Consider the following 25299-nt stretch of genomic DNA (forward strand, 5'->3'; position numbering starts at 1 on the left):
AAGTTTCACTTAGCTGGGTGGACTTGATGGCTCGGTAGCAATGCTATGTACTGGCATGTGGAAGAAGGTGAAGTATATTCCTACCTGTTCTTTTTAAGCCCTGCTAGAGCAGCAGTATATCCCTTGACCAGCAGATGGAGGTAGAGAAAAGTAAAGTTTTCTTCACCACTGCCAGCACTAAAACCAGATATTCAATGCCAGGCCTTGTTCGGGCTTCAGCACAAAATTTCCATTCTTTTTCTTTAAAGCCAGCTATAGAGCATGACCAATTAATATTCAGACTTAACCAGCCATGTGTTAGCACAAAGGACAGCTATTTATGCAGTACCATTCATATGCTAAACCTAGCCGGTTAGGTCTAATATCGGAAACTAACTGGATTCCACCACAGAATGTCCCCCAGCTCTTGAGTCTGGTATCTGTGGTGACCATGTTGGAAGAGTTTATGGGATCCCTTCAAGGAGACAAGCCAAGTGATCTCACCAGCTCAGCTCCTGCTTGAAAGAAGCCATCACCGGAAAGCACACCTCAATATCCAATGAACTGGAACTCCAATGAGGCAACATGTATTGCTGCAGGGTTTAAATATTGGCCCTCACCCACAACACTACCTCTAAAAGGAGACTGACATCAGTCTCAGAAGTTAAAAGTAATCCCACGTTCTGGGAGTGACTTGGATACAAAACTCCCTCTTACATATCTAGAGCTTGATGATCCTCTCTGGAGTCAAGTAGATACACCCAAAGCTGGTAAAGAAACACTCCTCAGGTACTGCAGCTCCTGGTTTGAGTTAGTGTGGCTCAACGAGCAGCACCAGATTAAAGGGTAGGCCTAGTAGGCATGTGTCAGGGGGAACCCGCTGAAGGAGGGCAAACAGAGCACTCACCTTTCTTTCCAATTTTTTTTTTAAATGGCAACAACCCCCCCCCCAGCATCGACAGCAAGTAAGATCGGCAATGCAACCCCTCTCGATGGCAAGTAAGATCGGCAACGTGCCCCCCCTCCCCCGGCATCAACAGTAAGTAAGATTGGCAACGGCAACCATTATTTTGCAAGCAGTGCTCAGCCCAAAGCTTCCCCCTTTGATGCAGCTTCCTGTTTCCACCTGGGCAGTTCGTTTCAGAGGGAAACTTTGGCTGAGCAGCATTGCTTGCAAGATAACGGTTGCTGTTGCCAATCTTACTTGCTGTCGATGACGGGAGGGGCCTGCATTGTCAATCTTACTTGCTGTCGAAGGGGAGGGAGGCGTTGCCATTTGAAAAAAAAAAAAAAAATCGGAATGTGAGGTGAATGGTGACCCACGAAGGTGAGGGGAAGGGAGGGAGATGGGCCTGGGGTGGCGGGAGAGAGAGAGAGAAGGAGGTAGTCAGGCAGATGATGGAAGAGGGGAAAAGGGGGTGGAGGTGGTAGAGACAAAACATGTATCTGAATTCAAGAAATCTTGGGACAAGTACGTTGGATCATTAATGGCGAGGAAGGTTAGGCATAATTAGGCAGACTAGATAAGGCCATATGGTCTTTCTCTGCCTTCACATTTCTCTGAAGGGTCTGCAGACAGCACAGACTTAAAACTCCTTAAAGAAAATCTTTTGATTTGGTAACTAAGAAAGCTTTTATATTTTCTAATGATTAGGACAGTGTTTAGATATTGTGTTTTTGAAAGAAAGTTCTCCTACTAATGGGGTCCAAAATCTAGATTTTTCTTTTTAATGTCATTGTTCTCATAATCACAGGAAGTCATTTCTGGCTACAAGACAAGATGAGGTAGATTGGATTAAAATCACTTATTTATAATAATGTAATCACATAATATGTCTTACTGAACTAATAATTAGGAGGAGGGTGGGAGAAAATGTTTTATATATTACTTGTGTAATTAATAGTGCATTTTATGTAGTATTTATGTTCAATTAATTGTATTACACTGTCAAAGTTTGAAAATCAATAAAGTTTTGGTTTTTTTAAAGTAATATACTGTTACTTGTAATACAGGTACTCATTGACTTACGACCTATTCAAGTTACGACTGTTCGACTTTACGACGCGTTTACTACAGTTTCCCCCGCCAGCTGTAGCAGCCCCAATCTCCCGCACTCCCAAGTCTCGCTATGCAGCAGTAATAATATAAAGAGGAGGAGGCGCCACAACGAATGTTGATAAAATATTACTTTAAGATGATTACAATATCATTACCCAGTCTAATATAGTATTCTTATCTTAGTCTAACATAGGCCGACTTGCGTATCGATCAACTTACAACCTGTCGGTCGGAACCAATTACGGTCATAAGTCGACGAGTACCTGTATACTGCAGTTACATATTTATTTTCTGAGCCATTACTGCTGTGTTTCTTTACTGATTCAAAGGAAGAGGTCACAAAGCTCTAATAGGAGTGGACTGAAGGATTTATTTGGAATTATGGAAGAAATCTGCTCAGTTTGCCTATTTTCTTTTGGTTTCTGCAAACCTTTAACACTTTACCACAAAATCTGTGATTTTTTTTGCATGGTTAATTTTGATTGTATAAAGGTAATAATCATTAATAACAACAAAAATATAGGGGAAGAAATGCCCAGCAGGTAGTTCTGCTCAAAGGCTCAATGCAATATATTCTAGCCCAGGATCTGACTGAACTGATCCTCCAAAGGAGCAACAGGGAATTTCAAGGTCACGAGAGTTTGGATTACAAAGAAATCTATGACAAATATCTGCAAAATGAAATCTTGCTAAGGAGAACAACACTTACCTTTCAGAAGACTTTGGAAATGTTGAATGGCAGCACTGTCCCATCTCTTGGCCGGTCTAGAAAAATGTTCAAAAAAACAAAACCAAAACAGATCAACTTCAAGGACTGCAGTAATTGCTCCAATGCCCATAGGGATTTAACAGGCCTCAGAGCGTTTGCTGCATGGCAGCTGCCACCGCAGTTATGTAAAAAAATAAAATAAAATGGGGGGGTACAATAGCCATCAAGTGATTTTTACGAGTACAAATTTAAGGTTCCCTTTTACTAAGATGCACAGCAAATGCTCCAATGCCCATTCAATTCCTATGGGCGCTGAAGCATTTACTGTGCCAGCCCGCGCTGTCGGGCTTAGTAAAAGGAGGAGTAAACTTGTAAAGACCAAGTTTGCAGTCCCCTCCAACCAAAAAGAGTAAGAAAAATTTTAGACTTACCTTTTAATTTTGGGGGGTCCCACAAGACCAGTCCAAACACATGGGTTTGTCCCCATAACAGAGTGGGGGGAAAGACAGATAACTATCTTCCTTACATCATCCAATAAAAAGCCTCAGTTCTCTAGCATTTGTTTATTCATGCCTATCAGCTGAAGAACCTATATCCTCATTATGCAAGAACTTACAGTCTCCAACACACCAGAACAAAGGTTTAAGAGAGACATTAAAGAAACAAATAGATTATCTCTATACATGTGGCCTCCAACCTTTTCATGTAAAAGGCCACAGTGTGAATGCAAGAAAGCTCTGAAGGCCACCAAAAGGCTTCAAGCATATACATACTACTAATTTTGTTCATCACCTGGACCTGCTTGTTCAGAATGGGTATTAAACATTAAAAATTAATTCTAATACTGATTCTCCAAATCTTCAAGGATGTATTTTAAAAATTTACATTATTTTGGATTGTCAACAGTAGCAAATTCCATAAATGAGACACCTGAATAACATACTTAAAGAGATTGTTTGCAGTTACTGTATCAAGTGGGCAAGATTGAAATTACTGCATTTCCAGGATTTGAAGAAAATTTCAGCCAACTGTTTGAGCGTTATGCATTGGAGACCATCAATATATAGCATTAGGGCATATCAATTTTAGTTAGTTAGGTGCTACCGACTCATGTTTGAGTCCTAGTGACTTGATGAATTACAGATCTAAAAAGAGATCAGTTTTGTGCTAGTCCGGTAAGGTCCTCCAGTGTCATCCCCATGGTTGTTTTCAACATGTATAGCCATCTGAGTGAAGGTTGCCATCTGAGTGAAGGTTGCCCTCTTCGCCCAATTCTTTTGATCTTCATAAACAATGTCCTTCCCCGATGATCTCTCTCATCTGACAGTGTGACCAAAATAAGACAGTCGTAACCTTTGGGCTTCAAGTGACATAGCCAGTTTTGATCTCTTCCAGAATTGATTTATTGGTTCTTCAGGCGGTTGATAGCACACATTTAATCTTCCTCTAGCACCAAAGCTCAAATAAGTCAGTCAATCTTTTGTCTTGTTTGCGTCATGTCCAGCTTTTGCATCCATAATTGACCAATGAGAAAATTAGTGCATGGACAAGTTTGATCTTTGTCTGGTGTGTTATTTCCTTGCTTTTGAATACTTTGTCGAGAGCCTTCAATGAAGAGCAACTCAGTGCTATTCTGGAGAGTATTTCTTCCCTGCTAGTTGCTTCTTTTTTTTTTTGAAAATATTTTTATTGAATGAACCAGTCACGAGAAGGACAATCAGCAGCCAAGCCAAAAGATAATAACAGCATAGATACAATAATCAGGCATACAATACAGCTAGGCCAGAGATCATACAGTCAAATATAGCCGTCTCAGGAAAGGTCGCAATTTTCATGTTTAAAACAGAACAGCAGGAAAACAAACCTCCCTCCCGTCCCCCGCCCCAACCCCCCCCGTCCCCCCCCCCCTTGCATCCTAAGGAACTAACCCAGCTTAGAACGAGTCCCAGCACTCCACATAAGCCACTGATTGCCAGCTAGTGGCATCCTTCTTGCGTTGCCGCTCCCAGACCGCCATTTGGGACATACTAGCTCTCCATTGTTGGAACGTAGGGCACACACTACCCACCCAGTGTTGCAAAATTAGCTTCTTAACGAGCCCTAGGGCCACCAGCACAAAGCGTTGCAGAGGCGCAGAAATACCAGCCTCAGTTAGGGGAGCCGTGACACCAAGCAGCAGAGTCTTGTACGACCATTCCAGGGAGCACCCCAAAACATCCTCCACCTCTTGAAGTGCACGTACCCACAGCGATCCCACCACAGAGCATTCCAAAAAATGATGCACCAGCGTCCCCTTGAGAGCAGGACACCTGGTACAAAAGGCATCAGGCCACAGACCCATAGTGTATCCAACGCTGCGGGTGATATAAGCCCTATGCACGATCTTAAGATGAATTTCATGTAAGGCAACGTTGGGAGTCGCCCCCGCTCCATCCGCAAAGCATTGTGACAACTCAGCACCCGTAACCTCTTCACCCAACTCAGAGCTCCAGCCATCCGCCATTCGGGACAGAAAAACCTCAGCAGGCCTCCAATCTCTCCCCAGTTTGTACCAAGCCGAGAGCGAGTTAAATTCAAAGGAGAGGGAAAGGAAAGCCTTATCCAGCGAGGAAAAGGAGGGCAACTTCCCGGACGGCAGCCGAAGCGAAGAACAATAACTACGTAGTTGTAGATAGAACAGTACGGACCCTGCAGTCCACGCCCAGTGCTCCTGACATGCAAAAAAATCCGGCAGTCGCCCCGAGCCCAGCTCCACAAGCTGGCCAACAAATCGGCACCCGGATCGGCTAGCCCGCACAAAGAAGACATGTGCACCCGCAGGGAAAGCAGGATTAGCCACGAACTCCATGAAAGGGGAGGGGCCCGACGAGCCCCCCACTTCTCTGCGCCACCACCCCCAAGCAGTCCGCAAAGGTCGCAACAAAGAAGCACAAGTGCCAGCCCCGGGTCTCAAGAGATTAAACACGGATACCGGGTCCGCCAACATGGACCAAAAACCCCTCGGGGCAAACTTAGTTTCCCCTGTGTAGATTTCGTGCACCCAGCGAAGCAAAGCCGCCACATTATAGAGTCGGAGATCCGGGAGATTTACCCCTCCCTGAGACCGTTCTCTAATAAGCTTTGGGTAACCAATTCGCGCCCGTTTAGAGCGCCATATGAAAGAGGAAACAATGCCTTTATATTTCCTAAGATCTCTACATGTGACCCATAGAGGCACCATCTGCAAAGGATAGAGCAGCTTTGGCAAGAGGACCATCTTAAAAAGAGCAACGCGACCAAGAAAAGAAATCGGAAAGTCCATCCACCGCTTGCAAAGCGTTCCAACCGCATCTAGTTTGTCAAGCACATTTTTTCTATATACCACACGAGGATCCGCATGCAGAAACACTCCCAGGTATTTAAGCGTGCCCCCAGACCATTTTAATGGGAAAGAAGGGTCATGGTGAGCCACACAGTGAGAGTGAACCGCCAAAGCTTCCGACTTTTCAAAATTAATACTCAAACCGGAAAACATGCCAAATTGTTGGATAATCTGAATTAGTGCAGGCACTCCCGTAATAACATCCCCCAAAAATATAAGCATGTCATCAGCAAACAAATTGATTCTAAATTCTTGCGTCCCCAGATGTATACCCCGCAATTTTGTAGTGTGCCTGATCTTAATCGCTAGAGGTTCAAGGGCCAGTACGAACAGCATAGGAGAGAGCGGGCATCCCTGACGCGTGCCTCGAGCTAGGGAAAAGGAGGAGGTGAGCGCCCCATTCACCAAGATCTGTGCAGTCGGCTGCTCATATAGTGAACGAACCCCGGCCAGAAAGCTCCCCATGATACCCATCTGTGGTAAAATCCAGAATAGATAATCCCAGAGAACTTTATCAAATGCCTTTTCCGCATCCAGGCTGACAATAAGGGCATTCTCCTGACCCTGGTGTCTCCGGAGCAGCGCCGGGTTCTGAAGTACAGATAGGGCTCGCAAAACATTAGCTGAAGAATACCGCCCTGGGACAAATCCAGCCTGGTCCGGGTGAACCAGACCGGGCAGGACCTTGCCAAGTCGTGCAGCCATAATGGCCGCAAAGAGCTTAATATCTTGATTCAACAGAGATATAGGCCGATAGGACCCCAGCTGGTCTTCCGCCCGTCCAGGTTTCGGTAATACAACAATGTGAGCGTGAGTAAGCCGATGCGGAGGCAAACCCCCCTCACACATGGCCTGACATAAAGCCTGAAAGGGACCAATAATCCTCTCCCCCAGTAATTTGTAGTATTCGGGGCCCAGTCCATCCGGGCCAGGAGCTTTCGCAAGCTTTAAAGCCCGTATAGCTCTCTGGATCTCAATGCCCTGCACTGGAGCGTTAAGTGCATCCCTCTGGTCCTGGGACAACTCAGGGAGGGGAAGGCCACGAAAAAACTCTGCTCTCTGCTCAGTGTCACAGCTCCCCCGATCATAGAGAGCCCGATAAAACTGTACAAAACTCTGTTGGATAGCCTCGGGCGAAGTTGCCTCAGAGCCATCAGGAGCCCAGATTTTGGGAATATGTCGCCTGCGGGCCCTGCGATTAACCAAGGAGGCCAACAATTTCCCTGCCTTGTTGCCCCACCTATGCAAACGGTATTTATACATCTGAATATCCCGCAGGGCTCTCTGTGCCAGTAAATCATTAATTTGACGTCGCAGCTCCACGTATAGACTCTTGAGGGCTGAGGAACTCTTTCTATGCAACTCCCCCCGCACCTGACCCAACTGACGGGACAGATCCAGCAGTGCCTTATCCTGTGCCTTCCGCTTATGGGAGGTGTAAGCCATAATTTTACCCCTTAGAACAGCTTTACTAGCCTCCCAGTATATCACCTCGGAAACATCAGCAGAGGAGTTATCGGTGAGATAAGAATCCCATTGGTTCGCCAAAAAAGTGCGGAAATCTTTATCCTCATACAAAGTGGGATTCATTCTCCAGCCCGACAAGGTCCTCTGGGGCGCCTGGTGATCAAGAAGCTCCATCCAGACCATGTGATGATCGGAGAGTACTCCATCCTCAATCGTCACTCTACGGACTCCGGACACAAGGGGTGGGGCAACTAGCAAATAATCCAATCTACTGTGTGCTTTATGCACTGGTGAATAGAAAGTAAAATCAGATTCGTCTGGATGGAGCGTGCGCCAAAGGTCCACAAGGCCCAACTGCGAAGCAACAAAGTTGATCCCCTTGTGTTCCCCTTGATGTAAGCGAGGCCTGGGAGGTTTACAGTCAATTAGGGGGTCAGCAGTAATGTTGAAATCCCCACCGAGCACCAGTTGGTACTCAGAAAAGGGAGCAAGGGCAGCAACTAATACAGAGAAAAAACGGTGAGAATACACATTAGGGGCATAGATAGAGCAAAAAACATATTTCGTTCCCTGAAACACCCCTGCCCAAATTACATACCGACCCTCAGAATCCGAAATCATTTTGTGCATAGTACAGGTATGTTTCTTATGGAAAAGCACAGCTACACCCCGCTGTCTGTTATTAAAGGAAGCAAAAACAAATTCACCCACCCAATCCCTGCGGAGCTTAGCATGCTCAGACGCGTTGAGATGTGTCTCTTGAAGAAGCAAGACATCCACCTGTAGTTTCCTACAGTACTGAAGTACCTTACTACGCTTAACAGGAGAGTGTAACCCATCTACATTAAAGCTAGCAATCTTAACCCCCGGCATAATAACCAGCTATACCCAAACTACACAAAAAAGACCAAAGATCATACGGGACGGCAGCACCAGCCTCCCAGCCGAGCCGGCGCTCCGTCCACTCATACAAAAGTTCAGACTGAGCCAGATTCCTAGGATGCACCCCATACCCCAAACTACCCACCAACTCAATATTCAACTTCTTCAAACAAACCCCCCCCCTGCAGACAAAAGAACCCACCCTCCTCCCCTCCAACAAACCCCCCACCTTATTCCCCATCCACACTGGCGACCACACCCCCATGCCACCAACACCCACCGCACTCAAACACCGATGCTCACACTCCCCCCCCTCCCCCAGCCCCCCCCCCACGCAGCCCCCGCCACAAGCACCGGTCGCAGCCATGCCCAAATCAGCCTAAGATAAAACAGTGGAGAACAGAGGACAGGAAAACATCCCAGCCCCCGGACAAAAAGACCAAACACAAAGGGCACAAAATAGTAAAAGAGATCCAAGACAGCCAGCCCCACAGATTAACACAAAACAAGGCAGCTAGCTCTCCTGGGCAGGTCTAAAAGGGATTCAGAATAATGTCATCAGAAGTCCAGTCCTGCTCAAAAGCCGGCTGAAAGGGGTAGGAGCATCTTCTCCCCAAGTATCTTGCCAGCAAACCACCAAAGGCCCCTCAGCACGCATCCGGCAGTAACGCAACCAAATCCAAGCCAAGAAGCTCCATCCCCAGGGCAGCAAGGTAATCCAAACAAGCAAGAATAGTCTTCGTCCTAGAGGAGTCCAGGAGAAAGCATAGGAGGCCCGAAGGCTCACTTCCAAAGCAAAAGTCTCCAAATCCTCCGACAGGGATGCCCCTTGAAGAACAAGTTCATCACTGAGCAGGGAGACTCTCGATGAAGCGCTTCAGCTCCTCCGCCTTAGATACCGTAAAGGTGCGGTTCTCATGGGTCAAGCGCACCTTAGCCGGGTAGAGAAAGGCAAATCGGATTCCCCTGGAAACCAGTTGAGAGCAATAAGGCGTGAAGGTTCTTCTCAACTCCGCCACTTTAGTAGAGAAATCCTGAAAGATCAGTAGCTTAGCACCCTCATACAGCAGATGTCGCGCCCGCTTAAACAAATCAAGTAAGCGGGCTTTAACAGCATAATTGTGGAAGCGGGCCAGCACAGCTCGAGGTCTGTTATTACCATCCGGATCACGCCTGTGCCCCACCCGATGAACACGCTCCACTACCACAGGTCCCTCAGCGTCCGGAAAGCCAAGCTCCTTGGGCAGCCACTGTTCAATCAAGTGCTTAAGCTCAGAATCTGGTACAGTCTCTGGTATTCCAATAAATCTAAGATTCTTTCTGCGAGCCCGGTTTTCCTGATCTTCCACTTTCTCCTCCAGCTGGGAAACCCGGGCCTCCAGAGAAGCAAGCCTGCCATCAGCTATTCCAGCCCTGTCTTCTTGAGCCGATAGTCGCTCCTCTACTTGTTGCAGTTGTGCAGCCTGCCCCACCAGGGTATCTTTAAGGTCATCCATAGAGGCATGCAGCTTTGCCAGTTTTTCATCAAGCAGCTGCGAAAGGTGCCTCATGGAGACCTGCATCACCTCGTCCGGGGATTGGGCCGTCACGGCGTCCGTTTGGGTCTCCGCCATCTTACTCGCCGGGCTCCCAGAGGTCTTTGTCGGCCGCGAAACCTTTGGCGGCATACTCCGCCGCTGAAGAGTGCAAGTTACGGTGGTGCTCAGCCCCCGGTCGGTCCCGGTGCCTAGCGACAGCTGTGCCAGTAAGGATCTATCAGAAGTCTAACAAGAGCTGATCAGAGGCACACCGGGAGAAGAGGAAGTCAGTGAAAAACAAGGGAGGCAGAGCAGTTCTCAGTGGTTCTCATTGTGCAAGCTCACCAGCCAGCACGTGGTCTCCCGCCATTTTGTGCGTCGGGCTCCCCAAGGACCATGTCGGCCGCGAAATTGCTGGCGGCTTACTTCGCCGCTGGGTCGTGCAAGCCGCGAGTGCAGCCCTCCGCCGGTTCCCGTTGCTTAGCAACGGCTGCGCCGCATATTTAAGAGCCCGTGCCGGTCCGGAGTGCGCCGGGAGGGGAGGAAGTCGGGGGAAGCAGAGCGGAGCTCAGTGTGCAGACGTCCGCTCAGGAACCAGCCATCACGTGACCCCCCGCTAGTTGCTTCTTTGTTTACGATAGAAGTTGTAAAGGATTTCAATCACCTTCAAGCTCAAAATCTTCTTCATTTTCCGTGTTCATGATCTTCATCTTGTTTATGTTCAATTCTAATCCCATGTTATAACTTTCAGCTTTGATTTTTCTCAGTAGATACAGTATGTCTTCTTTGCTGCTGGTGATCATCTGCATAGTGCAGGTTGCTTATATTTTGGCCACCAACTTTGAAATTAACTCTCTTCTTCTAAATTTGATTTTCTAAAGATGGCTTTCGCCATAAAGGTTGAACATAAGGTGGCAAGATCACATTTTATTGGAAATCAGTGTTGCCATATACAATCAATGTTGCCATATTCTGTTTGCACTGCAGCTTCTTGATTTTCATAGAGGCTCTTCATCAGCTGAGTTATGTGTTTGGGTATTCCCATTTGTGTTAAGAGTTCTCCATAGTTTATCATGATCCACACAGTCAAAAGCTTTGCTGTAGTCAATGAAGCAAAAGTATAGGGCTTTGGGTATTCTTTTGCTCTTCTCCAATATTCAACATTGGCAATATCGTCTCTTGTTCCTCGACCTTTTCTGAAACCAGCCTGAAATTTGGGTAGTTCTTCCTCAATGTATGATTGTAGCCTTTGTTGTATTATTTTCAGCAATATTTTGCTGTCGTATGAAATTGATGCAATCATTTTGTAGTTGATACAGTCCTTGGAGTCACCTTTCTTCAGTATAGGTATGAACAGTGATTTTAGCTGATATACTGTCAGTCTGTTCGGGCGTGGGTGGACCATCCCAGGTGTCCCCCTCCTGATGAAGCTCCAATTCATGAAACTTGAGTTGGGGGTTGAAGGAAATGTGAGACAGCTATCATTTAATTGTATTATAAAGGAGCAGTTAGGGAGAAAATCACATCTGAATCACTGCAAAAGATAAGTGACCAATGGTGGCAATAGAGTGTAAGATCTTATACAAGTAGCGGTGGTATGAGACAGTGAAGAGCTATGATAGTCTCATTTACAACTGCCTCAGTGTGTGTTTTTTCACTTGAGGTGGGTTGTTGGGTCTGAGCTTTTCACATAACATAGATTTTATATTGCAAATTAGTATTTAAATATATCATAAAAAGTGATAAGAGATGTGAGATGTCTTGAGTTCATTATAATAATTTTCAATTGGGACTAAGCACAATACACGACAACATACAATTTAGACTTCTTACTGAACAACTTGTAAATCAATAAGCATTTGGTAACAAAACCGTAACATACAAAGGGGGTCATTTATTATACACATTAAATTGCATATTATCTGCCACAGGGTCTACAGCGAAAAAACAAACCTCACAGTAGATAATCTGTTATGTGCTGTTAGTAGATCACCTCCCAAATAAATTTGCTTTGGTTTAAACAGAAACATATATTGCTGCTTACTTACCCCAATTCTGCTGTGTCCTTAGTGAAATCAACACAAAGTGTTATTGGTTGTATATGACAGAGTTTAAACTTTTTAGCTCTGAATGGAAGTCTTAAACAAGTTTCCACTACTGCCCGAATGCTAAATAAAAATAAGAAAAGTATACTTTAGAAAAAAGTTATATTAGCCAAAAATGTATAGCATTATGCAGGTTTTTCTTAAAATGTATCTTAAGGAATCAAACTGGGTCCAGTCTGAACATACTATAATAATTTATCCCAACTAGCAATCAAGAAATTAGACATATGTTCTAATTTCATGGATGCTCATAAGACAAAGCAAAACCACTTACCTGGGTAAGTGGTATTCTCCATGGACAACTGGATAAGTACACATGTGATGTTAACAGCATTGCCCAAAACATCAAGAGGTGGATTCTGTATAGGACACCCGGTCTCAGCAGCCGCCTAAGTAGCTTTTGAGAATTGCACACAGGCATCTATATATAATCACGCCTAACCCCACCTAACCATCCCAATTCTCTAACCGGCATCTATGATGCCAGTTAGAAAATCGCGTTGCTGTTGAGCTGAATGCGACAAGGGAATCTCCCTGCCACAATCAGTTTAGCGGCCGCATCAGGGGACCCATCCTCCCATGAAGTCAACCAGTAGGAGGGATGCCCACTCCCTCCTGCAGGAACCCCAGAAGCCCCCTCCCCCCCTGAAATCCACCCTGCATGAAGCAACAAATCGCTATGTAAAAACGGTCAGCAAAAGTCGGAGAAACAAAAGACCCCAGTGGTTCAGTACTGAAATTTCGGACCTCGTTAAGGAGAAGAAAAAAACATTTATTGCCTACAAACATTTAGGAAAGCACGAGGCAAAAGAAGACTATCTGGACAGGTCTAAAGCTGTCAAGAAGGCAATCAGAGAGGCCAAGCTCCGAATAGAGGAGAATCTAGCACGGAACATTAGGAAAGGGGATAAATCCTTCTTTAGGTATATTAGTGGCAGGAAAAGAAACAAAGGTGGGATAGAACGACTCAGGAAATCGGACGGGAATTATGCAGAATCGGATTCCACTAAGGCCGAACTACTAAATGAATACTTCTGCTTGGTCTTCACCTGTGAGGCGCCAGGATCCGGTCCACATTTATGGACAAGGGAAAGCCAAAAAGACCCGCTTCAAGACTTCAAGTTTACGCCCAGTAGCGTCTACTGCAAACTTTCAAGACTCAAAGTAAACAAAGCCATGGGACCAGACAACCTACACCCCAGGATGCTCAGAGAGTTGAGTGAAGTCCTGGCGGAACCATTATCCGTGCTCTTCAATCTCTCCCTAAGCACGGGAAGAGTCCCCTTGGACTGGAAAACAGCTAACGTTATTCCACTCCACAAAAAGGGCTGCAGGACAGAGACGGCGAATTACAGTCTGGTGAGTCTCACATCCATAGTATGCAAACACATGGAAACACTGATCAAACAGAAACTTGATACAATCCTGGATGAAGAAGATCTATGTTATCCCCATCAACATGGATTTACCAAGGGCAGGTCCTGCCAATCAAATCTGATTAGCTTCTTCGACTGGGTAACAAGACAACTAGATGCTGGGGAGTCCCTGGACGTAGTGTATTTGGACTTCAGCAAAGCTTTTGATAGCGTCCCACACCGCAGGTTATTGAACAAGCTGAAATCGCTGGGATTAGGGGAAACACTAGCTGCATGGGTTAAGGATTGGCTGAGCGGCAGACTTCAGAGGTGATGGTAAATGGTACCCCATCCAAAACATCAGATGTGACCAGTGGAGTGCCACAGGGCTCGGTATTGGGTCCAATCCTATTCAACATATTCATAAGTGATATGACTCAAGGGCTCAAAGGAAAAATATCATTGTTCGCCGACGACGCCAAACTGTGCAACATAGTAGGTAAAAGCACTATGCCTGACAGTATGACGCAGGACCTACTACTATTGGAACAATGGTCATCGACTTGGCAGCTCAACTTCAATGCTAAAAAATGTAAAGTGATGCACCTGGATAAAAGAAATCTATGCAGGACTTACACGTTAAATGGTGAGACCTTAGCTAGGACCACGGAAGAACGGGATTTAGGAGTAATCATTAGTGATGACATGAAAACTGCCAATCAAGTGGAAAAGGCTTCCTCCAAGGCAAGGCAAATGATGGGTGCATCCGTAGAGGTTTTATCAGCAGGATGCCAGAAGTCATAATGCCTCTGTACAGATCCATGGTGAGACCTCATTTGGAATATTGTGTTCAATTCTGGAGATCACATTACCGGAAAGATGTGCTGAGAATAGAGTCAGTTCAGCGGATGGCCACCAGGATGGTCTCGGAGCTCAAGGATCTCCCATATGAAGTAAGGCTGAATAAATTGCAGCTGTACTCACTTGAGGAACAAAGAGAGAGAGAGGGGACATGATTGAGACATTTAAATATATCACGGGCCATATCGAGGTGGAAGAGGATATCTTCCGTCTTATAGGACCTTCATCCACCAAAGGGCATCCGCTGAAAATTAGGGCAGGAAAATTTCATGTTGACTTCAGAAAGTATTTCTTCACCGAGAGGGTGGTCGATCATTGGAACGAACTCCCACTGCAGGTGATTGAGGCCAACAGCGTGACAGATTTTAAAAATAAATGGTATATTCACGTGGAATCTCTAATGATGTAAAGGCAGGGGGTGGTGAACAAATTCAAGGCGAAGGGTCACTAGAATGGGCAGACTTGATGGGCTTTGGCCCTTTTCTGCCGTCATTTTTCTATGTTTCTATGAATGTCCGTGTTGAATTCCTCCTGCTTCCACCACTGGGATGTCTCAGGGTGGTGGCAGCAGGAGGATCTTGAATTGACCATAGCTGAAAAGTGTAACATAGTAAATGACAGAAAAAAAGTTCTACTCTACAATGTCTTCCCTTCCTCTACTGAGATATACAGATATTGTGTTTTAATATTTATTATTCATGATTATTTATGTATTGTCCTTTTCACACAATTTAGATTGTTTTTATCTGGTCAATCTTCCTTCATATGCTGATGCATTCTTCCTTCATATGTGGTTAATAAAAATATTTCTATGTATGAAGAATTTTTACTGTTATTTTATGTTCATTTTTCCTTTTGGCTTACCCACCCTCTCACCATCCTGCTACAAACAGGTGCTTTACAGAGCTTGTCAATTTGTGCCTACTAGAGGTGCCTGATTCTTGATTCAAATTGATTCGAATAGATTAATTTCCAGAAAAAAAAACCCCCCCAAAAAAGACTCACCAATTCATGAGCCCTCTTGCCGCTGATCTATTTTGTGGAGACTCGTTTGGGCATTCCCTCTGCCAGAATCCTTCCATCTAATGTAACTTCCTGTTTTGTGGAAAAGGAAGTTACATCACAAGAAAGGACTTCAGCAAAGAGAACGCCTGAGCAGGCCTGTGTGCGCAGATTGGCAGCAAGGTGAGCCCACATTTCCCTGGCTTCCTGTATAATCTGTTTTTATTGAAAATTAAGTAACAAGAACAATACAGTTATACAGAAAAGCGTAATAAACGTAGCAGGTGATTATTGCAAAAACAACAGAGAAAACAAGCTGTAACATGTCCCCATCCCCTTTCCCCACCTCATCCCCACCCTTTGAGCAGTGAAAACAAGGTTAAAAGGAATAAGTAGAATAAAAATAAAAAACAACAACAGGCGAATGCTTACATAACAAAAGTACTACTACAGAGAATGAAAAGGCAAACTGCAAGCAATACAGGTGAAGCATCAAACCTCCTATACCCAACCGGAGGAGCTTCAACAAGACCAGAACAAAATAGTGGTATCCAGGCTCTGGACTCTTATGAGCCCCGAGAAACATTACCAAGGAGCTCCCCAATGGACAAAAAGGCTACCCACAAACAAACAGCAATGACAGAAAAGAAAGAAGGAAAAAAAAAAAGAATTATAATTATGAGGAATAACCAGTAGAACCATAGAAAGAGCAGAACAATCCCAGGTTGCTAGCCCCCAATCATTTTAAGTCAAATCAGACTGTTAAGAGTATTAAGAATAAGGCTACGGATTTTAGAAGACAAAGAATAGATATAAGAACCCCAAATCCGCAAAAAGAACATGGATTGTCTAAATGAGAGACGCACCCGACCCCTCTCAAGTAACATCAAAGCATGGAGACAGTTACGCTAAGCCCAATAAGATGGGGGAATATTCTGGCTTCTCTTATTCTAAATCAAGTTTTGCCTTTTATATTTTACTAGCTGGCTCTCTCTTCCTGGAATCAATCCTGTCACCAACAGTATTTATCTAATTCCTCCCCCCGTATCTCCCATTAAGTCGGTTAAAAGTTGTTGTTGAGCGGCGGTAGTAAATGCGATTCACAGAGCTAACCCTGCCGCTAGTCCGGGCATCTTCTCTCTATTGCAGCTGCCTCAGTGGAAACAGGAAGTTGTCACTGAGGGCGTGCAGCAGTGGAGAGAAGACACCTGGAGCGGCAGAAGGAGAACTCTGTGGATTGCTAGATTAGCAATCGTTGTCGGCAACATATTTTACAACAAAATAAAGGTAGATGGAGGGAGGGAGAAGTGGACTTGGGGGAGAGAGAGAGAGATAGACTTGGGGAGATGGACTTGGTGGAGGAGGGCAAAATTGGGAAAGGGAGAGATGAACAACTCAGAGATAACAGAGGGACCCAACAGCTGAAGGCAGTCTGCTGAAACCTGACTTCATATCAAGCCACAACATTTAGCAATTCAAGGGATTAGGGCAGTGTATTTGCTAATATGTTATTCTGTCAATTATTTTTTATTGCATTTTATTCATTGTATTTTAGTCCTGGATTTTTCCATAACGTATAACCCATTATGTTCTCCATGTCATTTTTATGTCACTTTTTTAACTCAACCTGTACTTATCATTGTTATCTAAGTACAATCATGCTGGTTTATCACCATTCATCAATTTGTTATGTACTTCATTATATTCAATACCATTATACATTTTTATAAGTATGTATTATATTTATATTTTTTATATATCCACCCTGTATTTTATATAATTCATTATGTTTTTTTATGTCAGCTCAACCTATTTTGTATTCATTATATCAATGTGTTTTACAATATGCATTTTACCAACTGGGGAACAACATTCTTCATATAATGGAAAGTGCTTGAATAGCATCTTTAAGGTGAATGACTTCATGCCAATCTGTTTGTTGCCAAAAGCTCTTTGATTGCTTCAAAGTTTAACAATAATTTGCCATTAAAGTTTCATGAAATCTTCCAGATTTTAGTTGTATTTAACTCTACAATGGTTTGCAATGCAAGATTGATTACTACTTCTCATATAATGTTTTAGTGCTGTTCAAAAAATCTCTAATAATGTCTACAGCTTCAGCCTGGGGAATAATAGTATATAAGGACTTAACATCAAAAGTCATAAAAAAAGTTATCTCTTTGATATTTTTAACTTCTGACAACTTGGAGAGAAAATGGGAGGAGTCTCGTAGATAGGAGAAGCCTCTGGACACAAGAGGACGTAGAAAAATATCAACAAAGGTGGACAGAGGTACTAGTAGAGAGCCTAGTAGAGAGTAGTAGTTGTCAGAAGAAAAATATCAAAGAGATAACTTTTTTTGTGACTTTTAATGTTAAGTCCTTATATACTATTATTCTCCAGGCTGAAGCTGTAGACATTATTAGAGATTTTTTGAACAGCACTAAAACATCCCGGATCCCTGTAGATTTTGTGGTAGAACTGATGTCCTTTGCAGTGAAAAATAACTATTTCAGATTTCAAAATAAATATTTTCAACAAGTGTCTGGAGTAGCCATGGGTGCGACCATGGCACCCTCGGTTGCCAATCTGTTTATGCCACCGATAGTAATACTTTTCTTGATGTCTCGAGTAACCACCCATTGCAACTGAAACGCAGCCTTCCTACATCTCAGTTTTTCAGGTACCGCCGTCTATGTTCTGAGCTGTCTGATTATAAAGTGCAGAGTAAACATCTATATACCAAGTTAAAAACCAGGGGATATCCGGGGCATGTCCTGAAAAAAGCTTACAAACAAGCTAAATACTTGAATAGGGATTTTTTATTTCTTCCCAGAGACAAATCAACAGACGGTGACATCGCTACATGCATTTTGCAATATTCCCCCAGTATGAATGGCATCACCAAGATTCTGAGGAGACATTGGGAACTCATGGCAGTACATCCTATGCATACTGAGACTCACCTTAGGATTGCATTTACCAGACAAAAAAATCTGAAGGAACTACCGGTACTTAGTCCCACATACATTAGTCATGTCTCATTTCAAACAAGGGGACTACATGCAGAATCAACGGGACATTCAAAATGTGGCAAGTGTTTGACCTGTGCCATTACTGTTGAGTTTACCGACAATTTTGTACACCCAGGCACAGGTAAAATCTATAGGCTCAAACATCTGACCTCATGCTCCACCATGTTCGTGGTCTATGTCATCTTCTGCCCTTGTTTAAAGATTTATGTAGGGCAGACCACACGGACATTTAGGAGGCGAATCACCGAACACAAAAGTTGCCTACACAATAATAAGCTTCAAGCTCCCCTCGTTGTACACTGCCTTGAACATAACCATACATTTGATGATTTGTGGTGCTTTGTCATTGATCACATTGGAGATGAAATAAATAACCGCCCACTTCAACTATTACGTGCTGAGCAATTTTGGATCCATCTACTTAACAGTGAGGAGCCTGTTGGGCTGAATCAGAGACTGGAATGGAGTGCTTTCTACTAGGTCGTTATTTTCCTTTTTCCATCAGGTCAACATCTTCCTGGTTTTTGGTTATCATAAAAACACTAACAGAAAATCACTGATATAAAAAGACAAAAACGTAACAAAAATAATAAAAACATAAGTTTTTTTGATAAAATGAAAAATTTAACATAAAAAACGCATATATGGCTTTTTCTTTTTTCTTTATTTTGGGGCACTCCATGCAACAGGACATTGGTTTTCTCAATAAAATTCATCACTTCATTTGTGATATACACATACACTTTTTTCTGCCGGTTGGTTTAGTCAGAATCATAGTTTCAGCTATTACATCATTCTCTGACACACTTCCGGTGGTGACGTTTCCCACCGGGAAGATTTAAAATCCGAAACTCCGGAGTCGCTCCATGGGAGCCATCTTTTGGACTTTTTTGAAGCGTTGTCCTTTCGCTCTTATTGAGGTACGTTCTTAACTGTTATAGAAAGAAGTTTAAACTTAATGTGAAACTGCTAAGTTCCCTTGTTTTTCTTCTTTGTTTTGTAGACTGATCGGTCGGGTCACACCCTGATGTAGCCTGTCGGGGAAACGCTGGCCTCTGTTGGTGTGCCGATCAGCCCCAAGATAAGTGAGATTTTTTCCTCTATCTGAAATTTTGTATTTGTGAAGCACGGTTTTTGCTAAAATGTTTATAATGCTCACTTTTAAATGAAGGTTTTGCCTGTGAGGTTACCGCTCAACCACCTTTGTGGTGGTGGGAGGGCCCTTTCTGAGGCTTTTTCCTTCTTTTTGAGCAAACTTAGAGCTCTACTGGCTTCTCATTACCTCTGCAGAATTTTACTACTATAACATTGTTTGACCACACCAGTCTCCAATTGGAAGTGTTATTTTCACATATGCTAGGTACACCACTGCTTTCATAGTTTATATCTAATCCACAAGCCTGCTTTTAGGACCTACAGGGTATGTATCCCTCTGATTCATGACAATTTCACTTTTCATGTTATCTTATCCATTCTTTTTATTATACAACTGCCCAGATAAGCATCATTCTTTGACGTGATTGGACCTTGAAAACTAACGGCAACAGTGTTCTCCCCAGAAATTTTTTCTAGCCATGAAAAACATTTGCTCCGTTTAGTATGCCGGAGTTTAAAAAAAGTTTGAGAGACGCTGCTCTATACTATTTGAAAGAGGGCAAATATCTAATTATTCATTTCTAGAATTGGATACATCTTAAATTTAATAACAAATTATGGAACAAGTGTCAAACCTTAAGAAAGGCAGTCATATTGAGCATTGGAAAATAACTAATAATAATTAACTAATACAAATAATATACATTTAGGGCTCCTTTTACTAAGCTGCAATAGCAGTTTTACCATGCGCTTAGCTCGCGCAGAATTGCCGCACTTGCTAGACACTAATGCCAGCATTGAGCTGGTGTTAGTTCTAGCCGTGTAGCGCGGCAATTCTGCATGCGCTAAAAACACTATTGCAGCTTAGTAAAAGGAGCCCTTAAATTTTCCCCACCACCAAATTTCCCTGTCCCGCCCCACCCAGCTACTTTTACATGCCACCTGGCTGGAAAAAATTTTTGGGGAGAACACTGTATTGGATACATGAAGAGATAATAGAAAACCCAAATAACATTTTTCAGAACTTATTTATTGTATTTTCACTCCATAAGATGTACTTTTTCCACCCCCAAAAAGGAGGTGGAAAAGTGGGTACATCTTATGGAGTGAATACACCTCCGTCCCCCCAGCGTTCTGCTGCTACTCATCACCCCACCCCCCCACCCACCCGGCATTCTGCTGCTGCTTGTCGCCCCGCCCGTCGTTGCTGGTGCTGCTCGCCACCCTCTTACCCACTCGCCACCACAGGAAAGGAAAGGAAGGGAAGGACCAGCGACGTGCAATTGGGCCCACAAGTCTTCCCCCGACAAGTTTCAAGTTTTATTGATATTTGATTAATCGCTTATTCAATTTGCTAAGCGATGTACAACCATATAAAAAGAAACTAAGTTACAGCAAAAAACTAACGAAGTAACATGAATCTTACAATTAAAACAAACATGAATCGGGGAGGAAAAGAGGGAAAAGTTACAATTCTTTCTCAGAAGGAATAAACAAAAAAGGATAAAACAAAAGGGAGAGTTAAAAGCCTAAAACATTATATCATTTCTAAAATTTAAATATTAAAAGCGTATTTAAAAAGATAAGTTTTTAAAGATTTTTTGAAAGAAGTAAGGTCCTTTTCGTCTAATATATTGAGGTAATGAGTTCCACAATTGAGGACCCATTACGGAAAACATATCGTGTCTTCTGGTGCCTACTATTTTCAGAGATGGGATAGCTAAAAGATTCCGAGTGGTCAACCAAAGAGGTCGAGAGGTATTATGAGGGATTAGCAATCTGGTTACGAATTGGGGTTCATTAAAGATTAATGTTTTGAATACTAAAAGTAGCACCTTAAAGGTGATGCGATGGCTTATTGGAAGCCAATGGGAATCAATCATTAAGGGCGTGACGTAGTCATATTTCTTTGCATTGTGGATTAGCTTAACGGCTGTATTTTGAATAATTTGTAGTCTTCTTTTTTCCTTTTGTGAGATATTAAATAAAAGAGAGTTACAATAATCCATTTTAGCTATAATCAAGGAATGAATTAGTATGTTGATAGATTTAGGCTCAAGAAATTTGGAGGTTGATCGTATCAAGCGTAATTTGTAGAAGCATGTTTTGACTATATGACTAATGTAGTCATGAAACAGTAATTTGTCGTCAACGATAACACCTAAAATTTTTAAAGTAGACACAGACTCTAGGGGAATGTTAAGGACAAATGGAGTCCTCAGGGTTATGTCCTTTTTCCAGGTGAAGAGCATCAGTGACGCGGCAGAGGGAATCACCTGCAGACGGCCACGAACTGCGAAGCAGCCTGTTTAGAGTTCTGCGGTTGCCGATCAGTGCTGGAGGGAGGTTTGTCAGTCATCTTGGGGTTCACATGGGAAGGAGAGCTAGATGTTCCATTTCAGAGGAGCCCTGGCTACAGGGAGAGAAGCAGTCTGCCCTATGTGCCCCAAGGCCTGGCATCTTTAACTTCTTCAGGCAGCAACAGCGTTTAGAATTAGCTGCTGTTGCTGGCTTTGGGCCTTCCTCTCTGCTGAGTCCTGCCTACTTCCTGTTTCCATGAAGGCAGGACCCAACAGAGAAGAAGGCCTGAAGCCGGTAACAGTAGCAAATTGTGAATGCTCCTGCCTGAAGAAGTTCATGACGCCAGGCCTTGGAGCACTGCTGACCGGAGATGGGGGTGACAGAAGGAGGAAAGGGAGCAGTGGGGGAGAGAATTGCTGCACCCAACTGGAGGGAAAGCAAAGAATGAAATGAGATGCCAGGTCATGGAGAGAAGAGAGGGAGGGAGGAAGAGATGCCAGGTCATGGAGGGAAGAGAGGGAGGGAGGAAGAGATGCCAGGTAGAGAATGACACGGTGGCGGTTTACCCGCGGCCACCGGATTTTAGCCGCGGGTCACCGCCGAAAACGGGGAAGAAAACTAGCAGTCGCTGCGGCGACGGGGACAAGGCCATTCACCGCCCGCGGGGCGGTGAATGGGTCTTGTCCCCGCAGTGAGGCATGAAGGATCGCGCGGTCCCCGCAGCTCACACCCGCCTGCCCAATCGATTCTAGTGTTTAGCCAGCTCTCTCCCTTCTCCTCACCTTAGTTTGTAGATTTTCTTTTTCAGCGACCCGCACGCTATCAGAGAGCCGCGCACCCGCTGCTGCTCAGTTTCGATCTTCTGCTCTGACGCAACCGGAAACAGGACGTTGCAGCAGAGCAGAAGATTGGGAAAGCGTGCAGGTCGCTGAAAAAGAAAGCCTGCAAATTAAGGTGAGGAGAAGGGAGAGAGCTGGCTAAACACTAGGATCGATTGGGCAGGCGGGTGGGGGCTGCGAGGACCGTGCAATCGCTAGTGTTCCCGGCTCAGACTGTAAGGAGGGAGTGAAAGGGAAAAGGATTCTGGGCCAAGGTGATGAAAACGGAAAGAAAAACCCACAGCAGGAAAGAAAGGGAAGGACAGGCAGGTGAGCCAGATGCTAGAAGCAGGGGGGGGGGGAAGAAAGAGGGAAAAAAGCTAGATGGGGTTGAAAAGAAGAGACACACTGGTATGGAAGAGGAAGATAGGGGAAATCTGGACACAGGAAGGTAACAGAAAGAGGGGAAATTATGTGCATGGGGCATAGGGACAGAGACAAAAAGGGGACATGCCATGGGGATGGAATATGGACACAGGGGGGGGCAATGGCAGATACATAGGGGAGATATTAGAAAAGTATATAAAATCGTACCCGTTTGAGGCTTTTATGTATGCAGCGGTGACGGTGACGGGGCGGTGAATGGGGTGGCAGTGGCGGTGACGGGGCGGTGAAGGGAATGGCGGTGACGGGGCGGTGCAGAGGATGGTGAGACGGGGACGGGGCGGTGACGGGGACCAATTTTTTCACCGTGTCATTCTCTAATGCCAGGTCATGAAGGGAAGAGAGGGAGGGAGGAAGAGATGCCAGGTCATGAAGGGAAGAGAGGAAGGGAGGAAGAGATGCCTGGGCATGAAGGGAAGAGAGGGAGGGAGGGAGGAAGAGATGCCTGGGCATGGAGGGAAGAGAGGGAGGGAAGGAGAGAGGTAGAGATGCCAGGGCATGGAGGGAAGAGAGGGAGGGAGGGAGGAAGAGATGCCAGGGTATGGGGAAAGAGAGGGAGGGAGGAAGAGATGCCTGGGCATGGAGGGAAGAGAGGGAGGAAGAGATGAAGGGAAAGGTGAGAGATGCCAGGGAATCAGGGAAGGGAAGGAGACAGATGCCAGACCGTGGGGTGGGAAGGAAAGGAGACGAGAGAGATGCCAGAGCATAGGGGAGGGGGTGGTGACAGAGAAAAATGGAGAAGTGGCAGAGCTAAAATGAATCATGTACAAAGGAGAGAAGGGGCACAAAATAGACAGTTTATGGAAGGAGCATAGAAAGAAGGAAGATGTCATATGGAATGGAGAGAGGATGGACAGTGGATGGCAGGGGCAGAGAGAGAGGGCAGACATGGAAGGGGCTGATGCTGCGAGAGGACAGATGCTGGCTAGAAATAAGTGAGTGAAGACAAGATGATTAAAGCAGAAATGACAAAAGGTAGAAAAAGATTTTTGTCAATAAATAAAATTATTATTATTATGATATCTGGTTTTATATAATGTTAGTAGCTAGTTTAAACCGACTCTTAAAAACATGGTTCTTGAAAAGAAATTCGGCTCTCAAAAGAAATCTTAATCATTGTACTGCTGATCTTTGGCTCTTTTGACTAATGAGTTTGCCTACCACTGATCTAGTGCAACCAAAAATCACCAGACAACAAAAGGTAGTATTTCAATTTAGTGATCAAAATCTGTCTGCTGCAGTATATTTGTCTATTATTCTAGAGGGCTGGGTTTAGAGGCACAATTTGGTTCAGAATACAGTCAAACCTCGGTTTGCGAGCACCCCCCGATAACCGGCATCGCTCCGCCCCGCTTGCAAAGGCCTCCCCGCTCGAACTGGCACCCCCCCCCGTGCGAACCGGCACCCCCGCCCAAACAACTTATACTTACCCCCCCCCCCATCTGGCACCAGCATGCAGCCCACAGGACGTGCCAGTGCCGCTAGAAGATCTTCCTGCTTCTGCCGGCCTTGAGCATGCATCCTGTGGGCTGCGTGCCGGTGCCAGACCGGGGGGGGGGGGGGGGGGAGAGAGGAGATAAGTTTAAGTTGTTCGGGCAGGGGATGCCGGTTCACGCGGAGGGGGGAGCAGCGCTGCTGGCCTCGGGGGGGGGGGGGACGTATCAAAGCGAGTTTCCATTATTTCCTATGGGGAAACTCGCTTTGATATACAAGCATTTTGGTTTACGAGCAAGCTTCTGGAATGAATTATGCTCGTAAACCAAGGTTCCACTGTATTTTTTCTTGGTTTTTCCTCCTCTAAATCTAGGGTGCGTCTTATGGAGCGAAAAATACGGTAATACCTCTACCCTCCTAAATACTCCTCTTAGGAACACTTTTGCATGTGTCAAGCTTAATAGATTTGGTCCACTATTTGTAAAAAATAAATAAAAATAAACCTGTGGTTAACTCCCTACCCTCTCCATATACACCTTTAGAATTTCAATCATTAGCATAAATATCCTCTAGGTTCTCCTTGTAGAAATCTGAGAATAGTCCCTTATTCCAAGCAATTTAGATTAAATCAGCCTCATATGTAGGTGGTTATCTGTTTCTGAGCCCAATTATTATATTAAATGAACCACAGTCATGAACTCCAAATAGCAACTGTTACACTATAGAATACAAAATCATTTGACTGACATCAAACTTTGATGTGACCTTTTACTGCAAATTTATCTGCCAGGAAAATGAATCCATAGTACAAAACTTTTCCAAAAAGAATACCCTCAATAAGCAGCCATGTAAGAAATCTAAGTCAAGCTGCTCTA

At 44.4% G+C, this 25299-nt stretch overlaps 1 protein-coding gene across 7 annotated transcripts in view; it reads right to left on the minus strand.

Annotated features, from left to right (window-relative positions):
* TDRD12 (tudor domain containing 12) overlaps positions 1-25299 on the minus strand; it is a 231110-nt gene that overhangs the window by 193788 nt on the left and 12023 nt on the right. For all 7 annotated transcript variants that reach the window (XM_033940266.1, XM_033940270.1, XM_033940268.1 and 4 more), the window contains 2 exons: positions 12023-12142; positions 2748-2803 (listed from right to left, as the gene is read on the minus strand). In XM_033940266.1, coding sequence (XP_033796157.1) covers positions 2748-2803; positions 12023-12142 — 176 coding nt within the window. The remainder of the gene's footprint in view (positions 1-2747; positions 2804-12022; positions 12143-25299) is intronic.

This window comes from Geotrypetes seraphini, chromosome 4 (assembly GCF_902459505.1).
Source record: "Geotrypetes seraphini chromosome 4, aGeoSer1.1, whole genome shotgun sequence".
In the NCBI taxonomy this organism is placed as follows: Eukaryota; Metazoa; Chordata; class Amphibia; order Gymnophiona; family Dermophiidae; genus Geotrypetes; species Geotrypetes seraphini.